The 17833-nt window shown below is 46.8% G+C and overlaps 1 protein-coding gene across 10 annotated transcripts in view; it reads right to left on the reverse strand.

Moving 5' to 3' along the window:
- The window catches only part of TNS1 (tensin 1), a 441100-nt gene that overhangs the window by 16825 nt on the left and 406442 nt on the right, over positions 1–17833 (reverse strand). For 6 of the 10 annotated variants that reach the window (XM_069732691.1, XM_069732690.1, XM_069732692.1 and 3 more), the window contains 3 exons: positions 7683–7715; positions 2026–2207; positions 1824–1899 (listed from right to left, as the gene is read on the reverse strand). In XM_069732691.1, the coding sequence (XP_069588792.1) occupies positions 1824–1899; positions 2026–2207; positions 7683–7715 (291 nt within the window). The remainder of the gene's footprint in view (positions 1–1823; positions 1900–2025; positions 2208–7682; positions 7716–17833) is intronic. The other 4 variants (XM_069732693.1, XM_069732694.1, XM_069732699.1 and 1 more) reach the window with 1 other exon arrangement.

Here is a 17833-nt window from a genome sequence, read left to right on the forward strand (position 1 = left end):
CAAAAATAATGGAGAGGGAAGAGGGAGACACGGCTGCAGATTCTCAGAGGAGCAGGGACAGAAATATGGAGGAGTCTCATCATGGCTTCTTTTACACTTGCCATGTTTTTTGCGGCCTGTTTTTGCGGCCTGTATTGCCGCAATTTTCACAGTCTCCCGCAAAAACGGGCCGCAAAAATCTTGCGGATCGCTGTTTTTCTGGTTTCGACACAAAAAAAAAACCAGCATTCCGCAAAACAGTATTCACGGTGCACCGCAAAACAAGATTCCGTTGTTTTTGCGGACCCATTGATTTTCAATGGGGGACGTGTCAGTAAGCCGTGAAAAATATCGAGCAGGTTCGATATTTCTTCACAGCCATAAATACGGCCCTCATGGCCATATGGCATGCGGCGCTCCGATTAATTTTTGCGGCCCCATAGAAATGTATTGGGGCCGCAAAAACAGGGCAAGTGTAAAAGAAGCCCAAGGGTGATATGTGCAGGGGGAAGCTAAGAAGAGGCAAATAATTCACTGCAAAAAGCATGGAAGTCTCCGGACACACTCAACATTTCTGACTCTGCTTCATCTAATCCTTATCTACATTTATATTAGTTCACAATTAGTTTAACCTCATTCTCAGACTGAAGTGAGGAAAGTGCTAAACTAGAGGGAGGTTCCGCATCATGTGGATACATTGTTACTGATGATGATGATGATACAAAATGCTGCTGAGCTAACAAACTGCAATCAAGAACATATTCTTGGCCCCTGATGAGCAATAAAGACTGGAATCAGTGATCAGGAGGAAATTAAATGGTTACGAGATATCTGGAAAGAGAAAAAAGATGCTGAGGAGCCGGAGAAACGAGGGACAGATTAAAAAGAGAACTCCGGGCAGGACCCAGGAACTCACAGAACTCCACATACCACATCAATGTTTCCTTCTACAATGTATCCACTCAAGAATTCATCTGTACGATTCACGCACCCTATGCTGTGCCCGCTCTACAGTGTACCCCCTCAATGTATCCCTTCTACAATGTATCTGTTATGTCTGTGTAGCAACTCACTCAAGAAAATAGGTTATACAGTAAAAACTGCAAGTGACCCTGCCGCTTCCTGTACAAACTAGATATCCTGACTCTGCCGTCCCTAGTGATGCCTGAGGGTGCAGAGATAGCCCTAACAAATGACTAGGAGATGGCAAGTCGGACCTAACTGCCTAAAAAGCCATCGACTTGCTTCCCGTTCCTCCTAAAGAATCGGAGGGCAGAACAGAGTTCAAATTACCTACAAGAGGAAAGTGTGCTGAAACAGAAAGATCCCATAGTGAGTAAAGTATATAACAAAATACCAAACAAAGAATAAAGCAAGTAGTGTTAATAAATATACACCCTACATACTAATGATACACAGAAGATAGGTGCAAAGCATAGCTGGAATCTTACAGACTGGCTCCAAACATCAACAGAATGTCAGAACATCCAAATGAATCTATTACCAGCAGGAAATGCCAGCAGGGGGATGAATATAAAGCTGCACCCAAAAGGTGATCGGCACACAAATGAAAACACCTGTGTTAAGTTAGACAGGATGAAGTCATAAAATCAGAACCCGAACACCCAGAGAAAAGGTGAATCTCCTGTGGCTCTGCGGAATGAGAAGCCAACTACAGAACACCAGCTCTAGAGACCAAATCCAGGAGAAGAACCGGATCCACTCAGGAATTTGTCTTTATGTTTATCCCACCCTATCATGTACCCACTCTACAATGCACCTGCAGTGTACATAGGAGCAGAGGAGGTGGTGTACACACTGTGCCCGCTGATGGCGCTGGGTACCTGTGCCGGTGGGGCTGGTGGCAGACAGTGGAATATCCATCTCTTCAAAGGCCTCCTTGTAGCTGTGTAGATGAGGCTGCAAATAGCAGAAAATGACATCAGATGAACGGCTACAAATTTACATTTCCTTGAAATATTCCACCTTTTCCCTTTAAAATCCCCTAAATGTGTCATTGAATCCACTATGGCCGGGGGTCCTTACCTCCTTGGGTCTCCCTCCTGGATTGGCGGCGATAGTGTTGAAGACTTCTGGTGAGACGCACCGTACAGGGGATCGGACTTTGGTGGGATCAGCCGTATTTTCTTCATATTGCCCCTCGCTGGTGGACCTCATGCGGGGGACTGATACAATCTCGTCTGGGGTCTTATCGCGGGTCTGCACTCCTGCAATATACAAAAAAGTCACAACTGCCCCAAATCCCGCGGTCCGGCTCTCGCCCACATGGAAATGTCACAAGGCAGATTACACGGAGACACAGCCCAAGACCAAGGATGCGGCAGTATGGTATGAAAGCCCCCGATAGTGTGGTTGTGGTGGCCATATTGGTTGTTCCCAAACACAGATGTACCCAAGGAACACACTGTGCTGGACTTAAAGGGATTGTCCTCTTTAATAATTATAATGGAGGAAGACCCTCCAATCCAGACCCCTACTATTCAGAGTGGATAGGACCTCAAAATCTGTTACATGGACACCCACTAAATCCAAGGATTGCATCCGATTACCCGGGAGCCGAGCAGTGGGACCACCTGTGCATATTAACCACATTTTCAATGCAATATTTGGGACATTTAGGCCCTGGATACAGGATTGTGGGGGAACGCGCTAAGAAGACCACTTTAAGGCAAGGTTTTTCTCAGCCCCTTTCCTTTAGCAGACTCAATCCAAGGACTGTCCCAACAAATATGGAATTGCTGACAGGTACGTCTGTGATCGGCTGCCATCAGAGAGACAGGTGCCGGACAGGGGTCGTACAAAGTGGACTACCCCTTTAATATTTAAATCAGTGCTCAGAAGTCAATGTGAGAACAATGACCAGAAAACACATTGAGGATTTGAAGATTTTTCGCTTCCTGCCTGAATGGACTCTCGATGACCGTATTCTATCTGCTCGGTGGCTTTATGATTGGTGGACGCAGTTTCTAGCAGGAAAAAGTTCTGTAGGAACCAAAAACTTGTGAGTAACTTTTTAAAACAATGAGGAACTGCACCCACAAGCAGCGGCCTCTCCGAGGAGACCACCCCGGGGAGGGGCCGCATTCCTTACTAATATCATCAAATCCGCTCACAATGAAATCAGTGTTATCGTCTCGGCTCACAAAGAATAAAATATGCAGTTTCCGAAAAAAAAAAGTTCCAGAGCGGTTTCCTAGCAAAACATAACAAAGGGTGAAAAATAATAACAATGTATCAAGAATGGGCACGGACAGTTCTCTGCTTCTGCTGGCCAGGGGTATCTAGATCATGGAGGAAGCCCGTGAAACTGCTGTGGGGTCCCGAAAGGTCTCATCTCCTGGGCATGGGAGAAGACCACCCACACAAGGAGGAGCGGGACTGCCAAAAGTGGTATGAAAAGGGGCAAACAGAGGGTGCCACTACCCTGCATCATAACAGCCTCATCTGTATGTATGTGCACCCCAGTCCTTTTATTATTGGCCGAGAGGACAGGTAATGGCCGCCGGACGCAATGACAGCCAGAAACGCAGCCTTGTTATTGTACCCATCGGTCATTGGCGCCAGGCACACGTGCCACTTATAACACAGCATTCTACCTATGGGCCATCCTCAGGGGCCACGGTTACCTCTGCACCCACCTTAGCTATGGCACCTCTGTCTCACAAATCAGATGGGTACACAAAATTGGGTCGCATAATTGATTTTAATGAAGCTGTGGATGGAGTTAAGGGCAAAAGGTACTTGGCGCATGGCGCTCCATCAGATGATTGTCCTATGGATTTATGTCAACAGCAGCACAGAGTATTTCAGGCCGGTTTAATGTTTCATTGCAGTACAATGTCATATGGGAGAACGCAACCAATGAAAACCACCCAGTGCTGCCAAAGGGTGACGGCCATGAGAGAATGGTGCGGAGAAGAGGACGAGTCTGTGGAGGATCGGGGACTTGCGGCTGCTGAATAATAATGTGGCATTTCCAGGACCTTAGGAATGAAAGAAAGAGAGAATGTCATCCAGCCGCTCCGGGGGCGATCCTCAATGTCATAGTGATGGGGCCCTGCTCCGGGAAAGAGGGCGATACTGGCAGAGAAATGGGCGCAGGAGATAAGATACTTGGAGATGTGAAGATGGTGGGGCTGAGTGAGTGGATGAGGCAGAGCGGAGCGTTATTACAGCAGTTAACCCTCGCAAGCTCTTCCAGTGTGAGAATTCTCAGAATTAATTCTCATATACTTTATGCTTCATTTCTTCACAATTCTTCAAATTGCTTGTTCTTAGTGAATAGAATCCCTGATGTTTCTAAGTCACTCTCAGCTAATTATTGCTTACTTGCAATGTTACATTGTATCAAACCCTCTGCTGTGTGAGCACGACTAGGTCAAGATGAGGTTTCAGCCTCAGCCGATTGTGGTTTGTTACAATGTATCAGCGCAGGTAAAAGTTTATAATCTGGAGTTCAGGGAAGGAAGGAGATTTGTGTTTAGCTCACAGAGGATTATCCAGACTGATACATTGTATCGAACCCTCTGCTGTGTGAGCAGGATTAGATCAGGATGGCTTTTCAGCCTCAGTCAATTATGGTTTGTTACAATGTATCAGCGCGGGTAAAAGTTTATAATCTGGAGTTCAGGGAAGGAAGGGGATTCATGTTTAGTTCACAGAGGATTATCCAGGCTGATACATTGTATCAAACCCTCTGCTGTGTGAGCAGGACTAGATCAGGATGGCTTTTCAGCCTCAGTCAATTGAGGTTTGTTACCATGTATCAGTGCAGGTGAAAGCTTACAACCTGGAGTTTAGGGCAGGACTATGTCCTTAGCTCACAGAGGATTGTCCAGACTGATACACTGTAACAAACCATCAGATATGTGACCAGGACTAGATCAGGATGGCATTGCAGAGATGCTGCAGTCTGTGGGTGATCTGTGCAGGGTGCGAGGCATATTTAATGCCCGGGATCATTTGTCTATATTCTCATCCTGTCGTGGGAGTCTTGAACATGTTTAATTCTCTACAAGTCGGGACCGGCCCGACCCCACGAGGAGCTCGGTGCCTGGACACGATTCTCAGCGGAGCCAAGTGCAAACCCGCGCCTCCTCCGAGATCAGAATAAGGAGCAATGTCTCCCAGCCAAGGGGGAGATAGGAGCCGGCCCAAAGCGAGGAGCGCCCCCCCAGGCAGCAGGAGACGTCTCTCAGGTCTTCTGCATCTAGAAGAAGCCATTGATGCCTTCTGTAGAAGCTGCCACCTCGCTCGGGGTCACATACTGACAGTACACAGCGCCCCCTAGAGAGCAGGCACTACAGGGTACTACAGATAACCAGAACGAAATAGTACCCCATAGGCCAAATACATTAAACCTAAACAAAAAAGAAAAACTTTAGTCTCCGTAAAAGATGTATCCAGCTGTATTACCAAGCCATATCACAATCGATATGTAAGATGGAGACCAAAAGAGGCTAAATCCCGTCCCTCATACATATCATCTAAAACCAATTGGTAACACAGGGTGAAAACATTAGCTATTAGCTGTGACTAATCAATGGTCCCATATTAGGTCAGCCAGGAATACTGTCTGAGGTAGTTATAGCGAATGGCTCTCAGTTGTTCCCTATCATAGTCTAATAGAGTAGTTAGTGGTTGATCAGCCAATCTGTCCGCAATGTCATGACAAAAAGCCAAGATTCAAATATATAATAGATATTTACCTTGCCACATGGTGGTCACCCAGTGCAGTAGTGTTTGTGAGACACGTCAAAGCTTCGACGCGCGTTTCATTTGTGAGACACGTCAAAGCCTCGACGCACGTTTCATTTGTGAGACACGTCAAAGCCTCGATGCGCGTTTCACCACCCACGGCTTCGCCATCTTACACAACAGTGCACATTAGTGTTTACTGAGACACAGTCATTTTTCTATCTCCATCTCCATCTTTGACAGTGCCAGGGAATCTTTTAGCTGTTTTTCATACATGAATACCGTTAGTAAATTTGTCTGTTTGATATATTATATGTATTTAATAAAATGTATATTTTGCTAATTTGAAAAAATCCCCTTATTCTTTTCTTGAAGAAATTACATATCGATTGTGATATGGCTTGGTAATACAGCTAGACACATCTTTTACGGAGACTGAAGTTTTTTTTTGTTTAGGTTTACTACAGGGTACTACAACTGGCCAAAAAGACCCCAGAAAATAGTCATTGATCTCAGAGTGTTCGCCTCAGATGACCCCACGCTGGGATTTGCCGGCCGTCCTGATGCTACAGATGTATCGTCCTAATATCTGCACTATAGCTGTAATGCAGCCGGGCTCATTACTGACATGTGGCTCCAATATGGGCTTCATGACGGAAAGCTGAGGCTGCAAAGGGTCTTCTCCCCCCTCAGTATGTAGCAGCATCTCCATGGGACGCAAAATTAAAGTACAGAGTTAATAGTCAAAAATAATATAAAAGTTTATTCTGGAAACATTTCCAAATCAGAGAGTGTAATACTTTGTCTCACCAGTGAGGGCGCCCTCTAGACCGGAAGCATTACATCGGGGGATGGGCAGATCTATCATGGAGTCCAAGCTATAAAACTCCAGCAAGCATGTTTGTAACAGAAAAAAAAAATCCTTACATGGAAGGATTTATTCTTAAGGGGGTTTTCATTGAAAAAAACTTTATTAAAGGGGTTGTTCATTTTGGATCATCTCTTTTTTTTTCTTTTAGAGACAAATCCCCTGATAAGCCGATCACAGATTGTGCAGGTGAAGCTGAACCTGCAGCAAGTGTTCCATTTCTCTGCAGCGCCACCACTGGAGGCACACGGTATTGCACGGTCCCCACTGATATCTCTTGGTAGACTGAGTAACGCACAGATGGGCCGGGTCCTCCAGAGAAGAGACGCTCATGCAGCCAATCAGCGTAAGGCTGAGATACCCCGTTTACTGTACCCTTATGTTCAGGGGTATCTCAGCTTTCCTTGCAGGGGGCAGTTGGGAACTTGGATTTCGGGGCGCCTATCAGAGGGTCCGTGTGTGTGATACATTGTAGCAGAGGGGAATCCGCCGTCTTACCTTTCCGTGGCACTGACTGCGGGATCGGGAGGATTCGACGTGACACAAGACGTTTAACCCAACGCGTTTCACAACAGAAGATTTTGGCGCAATCAGCAGTGAATCCCAACACAGATGTTACACACCGAGCCACAGACAAGCCCCACGCCCCGTGCCATCTGCCAGCTCAAACTTCATGGTTAGAAGCAACAGTCCACACCCCACACGCCCCATGCCTCCAGAAAAAGCGAAGAGAACACATCGGGGTCACGTCCCACTCCTCCACCATATTAGCAGTGCATTATTCTGAAGCGTGTGGAGCACATACAGTCTGGACGCCATACCTGATGGATGGGGCCACGTATGGGCCCCAGGGCACAGATAGGGCGCCCATCCCTACTAATGGGGTTAACTTCTGGTTGGTTCTCCGGCTCCGGGGCCCCCAGCTCTCGTCATGTCGTTATTGACCTTACCTTTACCTGACATGATTGGGGGCCCCCCGGAGCCGATCTCCATGACCCCATTACACACAGGACATGACACACCATGCTGAATGGAAAAGGAGCGAGCGGACAGAACAAACCAGAGAAAGTGAAGGAGCGCTGGCGCTGAAGCGTGGGGGTATGAGGGGTGTTCATACTTTTGCGGATATTCCGGAGTTTGCCGTTGTACTCTGGGAGATGTTGATGAAGGGGTCGGGATCATGGATGACAAAAGGGGCGAGAATGATCGGGACAGGAGGTTCCCCGTGAAGAGAAGAGGAGGAAACAGCGACAGGAACAAGACAGAACGGATGGAAAAAGGAAACAGAAAGGTTAGATGATGGCGGAGAGTCATGATGTGGAGGTCAGTGCAGACAGCCAGGAGGGAGGAAAACAAAATCAATGTATCAGTATAAGAGACGGATGTCACAGCTGTACAATGTCAGTTCTGTAGATAATGGTCCAACAATCCCACTGTAAAGTCATGGATCTAGTACCCTACCGGGGTGTTACCTAATAGAGCCATGGATCTAGTACCCTACCAGGGTGTTACCTTATAGAAACATGGATCTAGTACCCTACCAGGGTGTTACCTTATAGAGGCATGGATCTAGTACCCTACCGGGGTGTTACCTTATAGAGGCATGGATCTAGTACCCTACCAGGGTGTTACCTTATGAAAACATGGATCTAGTACCCTACCGGGTCTTACCTTATAGAGGCATGGATCTAGTACCCTACCAGGGTGTTACCTTATAGAAACATGGATCTAGTACCCTACGAGGGTGTTACCTTATAGAGGCATGGATCTAGTACCCTACCGGGGTGTTACCTTATAGAGGCATGGATCTAGTACCCTACCGGGGTGTTACCTTATAGAAACATGGATCTAGTACCCTACCGGGGTGTTACCTTATAGAAACATGGATCTAGTACCCTACCAGGGTGTTACCTTATAGAGGCATGGATCTAGTACCCTACCGGGGTGTTACCTTATAGAGGCATGGATCTAGTACCCTACCGGGGTGTTACCTTATAGAAACATGGATCTAGTACCCTACCGGGTCTTACCTTATAGAGGCATGGATCTAGTACCCTACCAGGGTGTTACCTTATAGAAACATGGATCTAGTACCCTACCAGGGTGTTACCTTATAGAGGCATGGATCTAGTACCCTACCGGGGTGTTACCTTATAGAGGCATGGATCTAGTACCCTACCGGGGTGTTACCTTATAGAGGCATGGATCTAGTACCCTACCGGGGTGTTACCTTATAGAAACATGGATCTAGTACCCTACCGGGTCTTACCTTATAGAGGCATGGATCTAGTACCCTACCAGGGTGTTACCTTATAGAAACATGGATCTAGTACCCTACCAGGGTGTTACCTTATAGAGGCATGGATCTAGTACCCTACCGGGGTGTTACCTTATAGAGGCATGGATCTAGTACCCTACCGGGGTGTTACCTTATAGAGGCATGGATCTAGTACCCTACCGGGGTGTTACCTTATAGAGGCATGGATCTAGTACCCTACCGGGGTGTTACCTTATAGAGGCATGGATCTAGTACCCTACCGGGGTGTTACCTTATAGAAACATGGCTCGCTCTAGTACCCTACCAGGGTGTTACCTTATAGAGGCATGGATCTAGTACCCTACCGGGTGTTACCTTATAGAAACATGGATCTAGTACCCTACCGGGGTGTTACCTTATAGAGGCATGGATCTAGTACCCTACCGGGGTGTTACCTTATAGAGGCATGGATCTAGTACCCTACCGGGTGTTACCTTATAGAAACATGGATCTAGTACCATACCGGGGTGTTACCTAATAGAGGCATGGATCTAGTACCCTACCGGGGTGTTCCCTTATAGAAACATGGCTCGCTCTAGTACCCTACCAGGGTGTTACCTTATAGAGGCATGGATCTAGTACCCTACCGGGTGTTACCTTATAGAGGCATGGATCTAGTACCCTACCGGGGTGTTACCTTATAGAAACATGGATCTAGTACCCTACCAGGGTGTTACTTTATAGAAACATGGATCTAATACCCTACCGGGGTGTTAACTTATAGAAACATGGATCTAGTACCTTACCAGGGTGTTACCTTATAGAAACATGGATCTAGTACCCTACCAGGGTGTTACCTTATAGAAACATGGATCTAGTACCCTACCAGGGTGTTACCTTATAGAAACATGGATCTAGTACCCTACCAGGGTGTTACCTTATAGAAACATGGATCTAGTACCCTACCAGGGTGTTACCTTATAGAAACATGGATCTAGTACCCTACCAGGGTGTTACCTTATAGAGGCAAGGATCTAGTACCCCACCAGGGTGTTACCTTATAGAGGAATGGATCTAGTACCCTACCGGGGTGTTACCTTATAGAGGCATGGATCCAGTACCCTACCAGGGTGTTACCTTATAGAACTATGGATCTAGTACCGTAGCAGGGTGTTACCGTATAGAAACATGGCTCTAGTACCCTACCGGGGTGTTACCTTATAGAAACATGGATCTAGTACCGTAGCAGGGTGTTACCGTATAGAAACATGGCTCTAGTACCCTACCGGGATCTTACCTTATAGAAACATGGATCTAGTACCCTACCGGGGTGTTACCTTATAGAAACATGGATCTAGTACCCTACCAGGGATCTTACCTTATAGAAACATGGATCTAGTACCCTACCGGGGTGTTACCTTATAGAGGCATGGATCTAGTACCCTACCGGGGTGTTACCTTATAGAGGCATGGATCTAGTACCCCACCGGGGTGTTACCTTATAGAGGCATGGATCTAGTACCCTACCAGGGAGTTACCTTATAGAGGCATGGATCTAGTACCCCACCGGGGTGTTACCTTATAGAAACATGGATCTAGTACCCTACCAGGGAGTTACCTTATAGAGGCATGGATCTAGTACCCCACCGGGGTGTTACCTTATAGAGGCATGGATCTAGTACCCTACCAGGGAGTTACCTTATAGAGGCATGGATCTAGTACCCCACCGGGGTGTTACCTTATAGAAACATGGATCTAGTACCCTACCGGGGTGTTACCTTATAGAAACATGGATCTAGTACCCTACCAGGGATCTTACCTTATAGAAACATGGATCTAGTACCCTACCAGGGTGTTACCTTATAGAGGCATGGATCTAGTACCCTACCGGGTGTTACCTTATAGAGGCATAGATCTAGTACCCTACCAGGTGTTACCTTATAGAGGCATGGATCTAGTACCCTACCGGGGTGTTACCTAATAGAGGCATGGATCTAGTACCCTACCGGGGTGTTCCCTTATAGAAACATGGCTCGCTCTAGTACCCTACCAGGGTGTTACCTTATAGAGGCATGGATCTAGTACCCTACCGGGTGTTACCTTATAGAGGCATGGATCTAGTACCCTACCGGGTGTTACCTTATAGAGGCATGGATCTAGTACCCTACCGGGTGTTACCTTATAGAAGCATGGATCTAGTACCCTACCAGGGTGTTACTTTATAGAAACATGGATCTAATACCCTACCGGGGTGTTACCTTATAGAAACATGGATCTAGTACCCTACCGGGGTGTTACCTTATAGAGGCATGGATCCAGTACCCTACCAGAACTATGGATCTAGTACCGTAGCAGGGTGTTACCGTATAGAAACATGGCTCTAGTACCCTACCGGGGTGTTACCTTATAGGAACATGGATCTAGTACCGTAGCAGGGTGTTACCGTATAGAAACATGGCTCTAGTACCCTACCGGGATCTTACCTTATAGAAACATGGATCTAGTACCCTACCGGGGTGTTACCTTATAGAAACATGGATCTAGTACCCTACCAGGGAGTTACCTTATAGAGGCATGGATCTAGTACCCCACCGGGGTGTTACCTTATAGAAACATGGATCTAGTACCCTACCAGGGAGTTACCTTATAGAGGCATGGATCTAGTACCCTACCAGGGTGTTACCTTATAGAGGCAAGGATCTAGTACCCCACCAGGGTGTTATCTTATAGAGGCATGGATCTAGTACCCTACCGGGGTGTTACCTTATAGAGGCATGGATCCAGTACCCTACCAGGGTTTTACCTTATAGAGGCAAGGATCTAGTACCCCACCAGGGTGTTATCTTATAGAGGCATGGATCTAGTACCCCACCAGGGTGTTATCTTATAGAGGCATGGATCCAGTACCCTACCAGGGTGTTACCTTATAGAGGCATGGCTCTAGTACCCTACCGGGTGTTACCTTATAGAGGCATGGATCTAGTACCCTACTGGGGTGTTACCTTATAGAAACATGGCTCGCTCTAGTACCCTACCAGGGTGTTACCTTATAGAGGCATGGATCTAGTACCCTACCGGGTGTTACCTTATAGAAACATGGATCTAGTACCCTACCGGGGTGTTACCTAATAGAAACATGGATCTAGTACCCTACCAGGGTGTTACCTTATAGAGGCATGGATCTAGTACCCTACCGGGTGTTACCTTATAGAAACATGGATCTAGTACCCTACCGGGGTGTTACCTTATAGAAACATGGATCTAGTACCCTACCAGGGTGTTACCTTATAGAGGCATGGATCTAGTACCCTACCGGGGTGTTACCTTATAGAGGCATGGATCCAGTACCCTACCGGGGTGTTACCTTATAGAAACATGGCTCGCTCTAGTACCCTACCAGGGTGTTACCTTATAGAGGCATGGATCTAGTACCCTACCGGGGTGTTACCTAATAGAGGCATGGATCTAGTCCCCTTCCGGGGTGTTCCCTTATAGAAACATGGCTCGCTCTAGTACCCTACCAGGGTGTTACCTTATAGAGGCATGGATCTAGTACCCTACCAGGGTGTTACCTTATAGAAGCATGGATCTAGTACCCTACCGGGGTGTTACCTTATACAGGCATGGATCTAGTACCCTACCGGGGTGTTACCTTATAGAGGCATGGATCTAGTACCCTACCAGGGTGTTACCTTATAAAGACATGGATCTAGTACCCTACCAGGGTGTTACCTTATAGAGGCAAGGATCTAGTACCCTACCAGGGAGTTACCTTATAGAAACATGGATCTAGTACCCTACCAGGGTGTTACCTTATAGAGGCAAGGATCTAGTACCCCACCAGGGTGTTACCTTATAGAAACATGGATCTAGTACCATACCGGAGTGTTACCTAATAGAGGCATGGATCTAGTACCCTACCGGGGTGTTCCCTTATAGAAACATGGCTCGCTCTAGTACCCTACCAGGGTGTTTCCTTATAGAGGCATGGATCTAGTACCCTACCGGGTGTTACCTTATAGAGGCATGGATCTAGTACCCTACCAGGGTGTTACTTTATAGAAACATGGATCTAATACCCTACCGGGGTGTTACCTTATAGAAACATGGATCTAGTACCCTACCGGGGTGTTACCTAATAGAGGCATGGATCTAGTACCCTACCGGGGTGTTACCTTATAGAAACATGGCTCGCTCTAGTACCCTACCGGGGTGTTACCTTACAGAGGCATGGATCTAGTACCCTAGCGGGGTGTTACCTTATAGAAACATGGATCTAGTACCCTACCAGGGTGTTACCTTATAGAAACATGGATCTAGTACCCTACCAGGGTGTTACCTTATAGAAACATGGATCTAGTACCCTACCAGGGTGTTACCTTATAAAGACATGGATCTAGTACCCTACCAGGGTGTTACCTTATAGAAACATGGATCTAGTACCCTACCAGGGTGTTACCTTATAGAAACATGGATCTAGTACCGTAGCAAGGTGTTACCGTATAGAAACATGGCTCTAGTACCCTACCGGGGTGTTACCTTATAAAGACATGGATCTAGTACCCTACCAGGGTGTTATGATCTAGTACCCTACCAGGGTGTTACCTTATAGAACTATGGATCTAGTACCGTAGCAAGGTGTTACCGTATAGAAACATGGCTCTAGTACCCTACCGGGGTGTTACCTTATAGAAACATGGATCTAGTACCGTAGCAGGGTGTTACCGTATAGAAATATGGCTCTAGTACCCTACCGGGATCTTACCTTATAGAAACATGGATCTAGTACCCTACCGGGGTGTTACCTTATAGAAACATGGATCTAGTACCCTACCAGGGATCTTACCTTATAGAAACATGGATCTAGTACCCTACCGGGGTGTTACCTTATAGAGGCATGGATCTAGTACCCTACCGGGGTGTTACCTTATAGAGGCATGGATCTAGTACCCCACCGGGGTGTTACCTTATAGAAACATGGATCTAGTACCCTACCGGGGTGTTACCTTATAGAAACATGGATCTAGTACCCTACCAGGGTGTTACCTTATAGAGGCATGGATCTAGTACCCTACCGGGTATTACCTTATAGAGGCATGGATCTAGTACCCTACCGGGTGTTACCTTATAGAGGCATGGATCTAATACCCTACCGGGGTGTTACCTTATAGAAACATGGATCTAGTACCCTACCGGGGTGTTAGCTAATAGAGGCATGGATCTAGTACCCTATCGGGGTGTTACCTTATAGAAACATGGCTCGCTCTATTACCCTACCAGGGTGTTACCTTATAGAGGCATGGATCTAGGACCCTACCGGGTGTTACCTTATAGAGGCATGGATCTAGTACCCTACCGGGGTGTTACCTTATAGAAACATGGCTCGCTCTAGTACCCTACCAGGGTGTTACCTTATAGAGGCATGGATTTAGTACCCTACCGGGTGTTACCTTATAAAAACATGGATCTAGTACCCCACCAGGGTGTTATCTTATAGAGGCATGGATCTAGTACCCTACCGGGGTGTTCCCTTATAGAAACACGGCTTGCTCTAGTACCCTACCAGGGTGTTACCTTATAGAAGCATGGATCTAGTACCCTACCGGGGTGTTACCTTATAGAGGCATGGATCTAGTACCCTACCGGGGTGTTACCTTATAGAAACATGGATCTAGTACCCTACCGGGGTGTTACCTTATAGAAACATGGATCTAGTACCCTACCAGGGTGTTACCTTATAGAAACATGGATCTAGTACCCTACCAGGGTGTTACCTTATAAAGACATGGATCTAGTACCCTACCAGGGTGTTACCTTATAGAAACATGGATCTAGTACCCTACCAGGGTGTTACCTTATAGAGGCAAGGATCTAGTACCCCACCAGGGTGTTATCTTATAGAGGCATGGATCCAGTACCCTACCGGGGTGTTACCTTATAGAAACATGGCTCGCTCTAGTACCCTACCAGGGTGTTACCTTATAGAGGCATGGATCTAGTACCCTACCGGGTGTTACCTTATAGAAACATGGATCTAGTACCCTACCGGGGTGTTACCTAATAGAGGCATGGATCTAGTACCCTACCGGGGTGTTCCCTTATAGAAACATGGCTCGCTCTAGTACCCTACCAGGGTGTTACCTTATAGAGGCATGGATCTAGTACCCTACCAGGGTGTTACCTTATAGAAGCTTGGATCTAGTACCCTACCGGGGTGTTACCTTATACAGGCATGGATCTAGTACCCTACCGGGGTGTTACCTTATAGAGGCATGGATCTAGTACCCTACCAGGGTGTTACCTTATAAAGACATGGATCTAGTACCCTACCAGGGTGTTACCTTATAGAGGCAAGGATCTAGTACCCTACCAGGGTGTTACCTTATAAAGACATGGATCTAGTACCCTACCAGGGTGTTACCTTATAGAGGCAAGGATCTAGTACCCTACCAGGGAGTTACCTTATAGAAACATGGATCTATTACCCTACCAGGGTGTTACCTTATAGAGGCAAGGATCTAGTACCCCACCAGGGTGTTATCTTATAGAGGCATGGATCTAGTACCCTACCGGGGTGTTACCTTATAGAGGCATGGATCCAGTACCCTACCAGGGTGTTACCTTATAGAACTATGGATCTAGTACCGTAGCAGGGTGTTACCGTATAGAAACATGGCTCTAGTACCCTACCGGGGTGTTACCTTATAGAAACATGGATCTAGTACTGTAGCAGGGTGTTACCGTATAGAAACATGGCTCTAGTACCCTACCGGGATCTTACCTTATAGAAACATGGATCTAGTACCCTACCGGGGTGTTACCTTATAGAAACATGGATCTAGTACCCTACCAGGGATCTTACCTTATAGAAACATGGATCTAGTACCCTACCGGGGTGTTACCTTATAGAGGCATGGATCTAGTACCCTACCAGGGTGTTACCTTATAGAAACATGGATCTAGTACCCTACCAGGGTGTTACCTTATAGAAACACGGATCTAGTACCCTACCGGGGTCTTACATTATAGAGATATGAATCTAGTAACCTACCAGGGTACCTTCTAAACTACATGGATCTAGTACCCTACCAGGTTCTTAGAAATATTCTTGTATTAATTGTGATAATTGTGTGAGGAAGAAAATTTAGCTTACAAGCACATATTCTATTTTTATGGTCTCCCCATAGAAAAGAACGGTAACGGCGTCGGCATGCAACAATCATTCACATTGCAACTCCATTATCCACTACGGGTACTACTCCTACCCATGATGGGCGCCCAAAAATCATGACCTGGAGCAAAACCGTACTGAAGATGAATACAATGTTAGTGATGTGATGCAGGGTAAGCGGGCGAGTTGGGATTACTGAATCTGGGTAGTAACCCCCCACCCCCCCACCGTAATAACACAGGAGCTGGCACCGATGACTTCCTCAGTGGCCGCCGGAGATGAGATTGTGTCTATCGCCCCGGGGAGGAAACCTCCAACATTACAACAAGGTGTTTGTGTCAATGTCTGCAAGGAAAATTCCCATATAAAGACATTTCATCCCTGGAAGGAAAGAACAGAAATGTTGTGTAATATGAGGTCAGTGACGAACCACAATATCTGGGGTGTATATATGACCCCAGAATATACATAAAGGGGCAGGAGGCTAACTCAGCTCTGCTACATCTGACTCGACACATCCGCACAGTGAGTAATATATACTAGTGTGCACAAGTCACAACCAATCTACTCCAAAGTAAACTTTTAGCTATGCATTGATTTTTCTATCACATAATGTGTTATTCTCTAATCACTGCTAAAGCTGCACATTGCCCGATTTCCCAGAGAGCAGTGCATTGTGGGAGCAGAGGTTAGGTCACATGTCATGGAATGTAGATTCCACAATACAAACTGCGTACATTATTCAATGGATCTTTTTGACCTGATGAGGCTGGTGTACTTACTGCTAAAATCCATAACAGAATGACTGTATAATCCTGATATTATAATGTGCATTTTAGGAGTCCAGATACAGAATTGATAAACTCATGAGTCCAATGTATTCAATCTCCGCCCACTCAGCCTGAGTGACATCTGTTCAGGCTCCACCCACCCAGCTTGAGTGACAGCTGAGCAGTGTGAGATCGCAGCAGCAGGGAGGAGGGACACTGAGGAGCAGTCAATCAGGCTAGTTGGGTGGAGATTTGAGTTTAACTTTCAGAAAGGATTATACAGCTATTCTGACATGGATTTTCACGGTAACTACACCAGCCTCCTCAAGTTTTAGAGACTGATTTACCAATGAATGCAGTTTGCATGGTGAATCTGATAATGGATCCATATTAAGGGAAAACTGCAAAAATATGAAAGCGGCTCTGGATGTGAATAGAGAAAACTCAAAATCTTTGCAAAAAAAAGGAAAAATTCTCAATGTTTCTATTTGGAGTTAAATACCATAGTTATATTTTGTTACAAATGTAAACACCGATAAACAGCAGAGGCGGCGCGATCCCGGCTACAGATCCACAGTCTGAAGATCTTTTCTACAGATCTAATCTTTTAGCATCAGGACCTTTGTACACAGACGGAGAGGCAGAGCGAAGTGCAGCGGCAGAGCGAGGGAGCAGCGGCAGAGCGAGGGAGAAGCGGTAGTGTGAGGGAGCAGAGGCAGAGCGAGGGAACAGAAGCAGAGCGAGGTGCAGCGACAGAGCGAGGGAGCAGTGGGAGCGTGAGGGCCTAGCGGCAGAGTGAGCGTGCAGCGGCAGGGCGAGGGAGCAGAGGCAGAGCGAGGGAGCAGAGGCACGGCGAGGGAGCAGAGGCACGGCGAGGGAGCAGAGGCACGACGAGGCTGCAGCAGCAGAGTGAGGGAGCAGTGGGAGCGTGAGGGCATAGCGGCAGAGCGAGGGAGCAGAGGCAGGGCGAGGGAGCAGGGGGAGCGTGAGGGCGTAGTGGCAGAGCGAGGGAGCAGAGGTAGAGCGAGGGAGCAGAGGCAGAGTGAGTGTGCAGCGGCAGGGCGAGGGAG

Source organism: Ranitomeya imitator, chromosome 7, assembly GCF_032444005.1.
Source record: "Ranitomeya imitator isolate aRanImi1 chromosome 7, aRanImi1.pri, whole genome shotgun sequence".
In the NCBI taxonomy this organism is placed as follows: domain Eukaryota; kingdom Metazoa; phylum Chordata; class Amphibia; order Anura; family Dendrobatidae; genus Ranitomeya; species Ranitomeya imitator.